Raw genomic sequence first — 3,788 nt, 5'->3', positions numbered from 1 at the left:
GTTCCCTCATCATTCCGCATCCCTAGTGTCCTGTCTTTTCCTATAGAGCAGAAATGACCACCTGGCTTAAAGTTATATCAGGTTGTCATTTGTCTATTGTCACTCTCACTAGAATGTCAGCCCCTGGAGGGCAGAGACTTGTCCGTTTTGTTCATTGCTGCACCCTCCCCCCTCCCAGTGCCTGACACAAAGTGGGTGCTCAGAAAATGTTCGATAAAGGAGTAAATGTATACAGCAGAATACTATAGAGCTATTAAAATGGAAGGAGGCATTTCTATTGTATATAGAAGCATCCCCAAGATGGAGCGTAGAGTGGAAAAAGAATAGTGCAGAATGTATAGTATGAGAGTGAGCCAGAATTACCTGGGGGGCTGGTTAAAACCTGAATTACTGGGTCCCTCCAGAGCTGGAGCCCAAGAATTTGCATTTTCTATAGGTTCCCATATCATGGTGCTAATCCAGCGGGCCACACTTTGAGAACCACTGGCATAGTCTCCAAGAAACTGGAATTTGTAAAAAGCAAAGCAGAAATTTATATTTCTTGGTATGCAAACTGTTTCTGCCAGTAGATGCACTGGAAGAGGTCCAAAGGGACTCACACCAAGGTGACAATAGTGGTGATCCCAGGGGAGAGGGTGCATTTAGGGGATCAAGTGAGGGCTAAGGGGACTGGATAGTAGAATGAAGTGGTTAAGGAGGCATGGCTTGGAGCCAAATTGCCAGGGTTCAAATTCAGCTCTGGCACTTTCCAGCTGTGTGACCTTGAACAGGTTACTTCACCTCTCTGGGCCTTGGTTTCTTCATCTGTAAGATGGGCTTCATTCAACTCCCTCTCTTATGGGGTTGTTGTGAGGATTCAATGAGTTAAAACAGCAGTTCCTTTTAAGCACTTAATAAATGCTTACTTTTATTATTATATGAAAGCTCTGAATTCCTAACAAGGAAAATATAAAATCATGTTTTACTTGTGTAATTAAAAATAAATGTTGGTAAGTTCTACAGGTCTAATTTCAGTTCTTCCATTGCAGGGAAGGTAGGAGTTAGGGGGACAGAAGGGAGAGGCTTTCTCCATCCTTGTGCCTGGACCCCCCATCACTACCCCCGCCCAGTCTATTTGTGAGTCTGACCTCATTCTTTCCAGCTGCAAAGGGATGAATCTTTAAAAGACCAGAAGGTCTTTGGTCTGAATCTGGCTCCCTGTTTGCCCACAATGCCTCTCATCTTTTTTTGCAGGCCCTACTGCCAGTGGGCCTGAGGGCATCTAGCTCAGGCAGGTTTAACGTGAGTGTGGCTAGGGTCCCTGGAGACCCCTTTGCCCAAACTTTCCCAGACCTTTGTTCTTCCTCTCACATGCACTGGGTTTGTATCCAATTCTCTTTGTCCCTATTAGGAAGTCCTTCTGCAAGTCTAACTTAAGTCCTTCTTGCTGGAAGGGGTCTTTTTTCCTTGGTGGGAGAGAACAGGACCCCTGCTGTTATCCAGGATTCTGGCCTCTTTTCTGTGATACCCCTAGTCTGTACCTGCATCCCCATCATTCTTATTAGAAACTAATGAAGTATAGCTTCAGTCTTTCTTGCTTCAAAGGGAGTGTGTTCCTAGGTGGGAGGTGGGAGGGGTGGGAGGGGTAAGCATCATAAGACATAGGTTCAGGTATCAGTAGAGGCTTTCACCACCTCTTCAGAAGGACCCAGGAACCCTAAACACCAGAGGGGTTTATATTTAGCGCTTCTCTGCTCCTCCCTCAGTGTCGCTGTCTCCCTCCCGCTGCCTGCCACCGCCTCCTCCCTGACGTTGGGACGGAGCTTTCTTTGCCTGGAGACTGTGGGGGGAAGAGGCCTCTCTACTACCACCTCGTGTGTGTGTGTGTGTGTGTGGGGGGGTGCTGAGGGGCAGAGATGAAGAAGCTGAGGGGGAAAGAGAAGGGGAAACTGAGGCAGAAAGAGGGAGAGACTGAGGGACAGTGAGGAAGGACACAGCCTGCCCATCGCCATGCCTTCCCCCTTTCCTTGTAGAGGTGGGAGGCGCCTCCCCAAGCCCAGCCAGCTCTGGGTGGGGTGGGGGGAGCTGGTGAAGGCCCCCACAATGAGTCTCTAACTTTGGGAGGGGGTGGGGCCTCCCACAGCTGTTTCTGTTTCCAGAGAAGAATGTGCAGGGTCCCACTCCCAGCAGGGGGAGGGGCTGGGCATGCAGCCTGGGAGTCTGACTTCAGTCCCCTCCCCAGTCCCCATCTGGGGAGGGGGCAGTCGAGGTCAGCAGCAGGGAGAGCCCCTCCCCCGCCACCTCGGCTCAGGTTTCCCCAAACGGGAAGCTCTGACCACCCACAGGCTTGGGGATGAGATCTGCAGGGGGAGCCGGGGTCTGGAGCCTGACGGGCTGGGGGGAGGGGAAGAGACAGAAATGGGGACGTGGGCCAGGGAGAGGTGCAGACATGCAAGCAGGGAAGAGCAGGGAGACAGAGATAGAGAGGCACAGAGAGACAGAGGATTAAGAAAGAGAAACATACAGCAAGTCCCAGAGAAGTGATGGTGGGGAGGGAGAGTGCAAGAAACCCAGGAAGAGGTCTGGAAAATCAAGAAATGGCAAGAGAGGGATGGTGCTCCTTAAGCAATCTGGAGACCTCTGCCTCATCGTCCCCCATTTAGAGCACCCAGGGAGTCCAGAAGTCAGACCCCCATGCTGCCTCAACCGGCCTCCTCTTGGGTAAACCAGGGCTGAGACCAGGTAGGAAAAGAGGGAAAGTGTCACAGGAGGGTCAAGATCACCGTGGGGTCCTTGGGGACTGTGAGTTTCCTCTCAGCAATCATCACTCCCTCAGGAGGCCCTAAGATCCCCTCCCCCCATCTCGCCCCCTCCGGAGATCTCCAAGCACACCAGGACTTAGGGAATATGGACCTCTAGTAGCCAAGGCCCAGAGTGGAGCATGTTTGGATCCTGGCTGTGTGACCTTGGGTGAGTCGTTTTGCCCTCTCTGAGCCTCAGTTTCTTTCTCTGTAAAATGGGGACTATCCCCCTTATCTCCAAAGCTACAAGAAGACAATGCATGCCAAATACTGAGCCCCTGGGTGTGACACATACTTGGCGCCCAGAAGGATTTTCTTTGGGGAAGGGGTGTAGGGGATGGGGCTTGTGCGTCTCAAGAGGCTCCAGCCGAGGCAATGCAGCGTCCCCTTTCCCAGTTTGGAGGCGGGGAGGCCACATCTCGCCCGCCGCCCAGACTCCAGGGTCTGCAGCCCCACCCCCTGTCCTTTTCCCCCCTCCCCCCCACCGGGACGAGTGTTTGAGCATCCAATCGAGACAGACAGACAGACACAGATGGGGATGGAGGGACAGACGGACAGACGGCCTCTCACCAGCTGCTCCTCCAGGGCCGCTGCGGCCCGGCGGGCGGCCGCCGCATCTTCGTCCTCGTCGGCGTCCTCCTCGTCCTCCGCCTCGGCGCCCCCCATTCCGGGCTGGGCCAGCCGCAGCGCCTGCTGCACGCGGTACTCCTGCCTCTCCCGGAGCCAGTGCAACTCGCAGAGCCCGGCCAGGCTGCCCTCCAGCCAGCCCCTCAGCCGGCCCCGCTCGGGGCTCACCGGGAACGAGAAGGCCCGGATCATGGCTGCGGCCCCCCGCCCCAGCCCGGCCGGGCCCCGCGGCCACCCCTCTCCCTGTCCCACCTCCCCGCCCCAACAGCCCGCCTGCCCGCCCGCCGGTGATGGCGCCATCTTTGAGCAAAACCCAGGAAAGCAGGCAAACTGTGCAGCATCAGGGGTGGCTTAAAAAAAAGACAAAAAACAACAACAGAA

At 54.5% G+C, this 3,788-nt stretch overlaps 1 protein-coding gene across 1 annotated transcript in view; it reads right to left on the bottom strand.

Annotated features, from left to right (window-relative positions):
• The window catches only part of DACT3 (dishevelled binding antagonist of beta catenin 3), a 9,001-nt gene extending 5,336 nt beyond the window's left edge, over positions 1–3,665 (bottom strand). Inside the window, exon 1 of the mRNA XM_019625185.1 lies at positions 3,351–3,665. Within this exon, the coding sequence (XP_019480730.1) occupies positions 3,351–3,599 (249 nt within the window). The 5' untranslated portion in view covers positions 3,600–3,665. The remainder of the gene's footprint in view (positions 1–3,350) is intronic.
• Between the last annotated feature and the right edge of the window lie 123 nt (positions 3,666–3,788).

This window comes from Hipposideros armiger, unplaced genomic scaffold (genome assembly GCF_001890085.2).
Source record: "Hipposideros armiger isolate ML-2016 unplaced genomic scaffold, ASM189008v1 scaffold_619, whole genome shotgun sequence".
In the NCBI taxonomy this organism is placed as follows: domain Eukaryota; kingdom Metazoa; phylum Chordata; class Mammalia; order Chiroptera; family Hipposideridae; genus Hipposideros; species Hipposideros armiger.
This window is presented reverse-complemented; position numbering and strand designations above follow the sequence as displayed.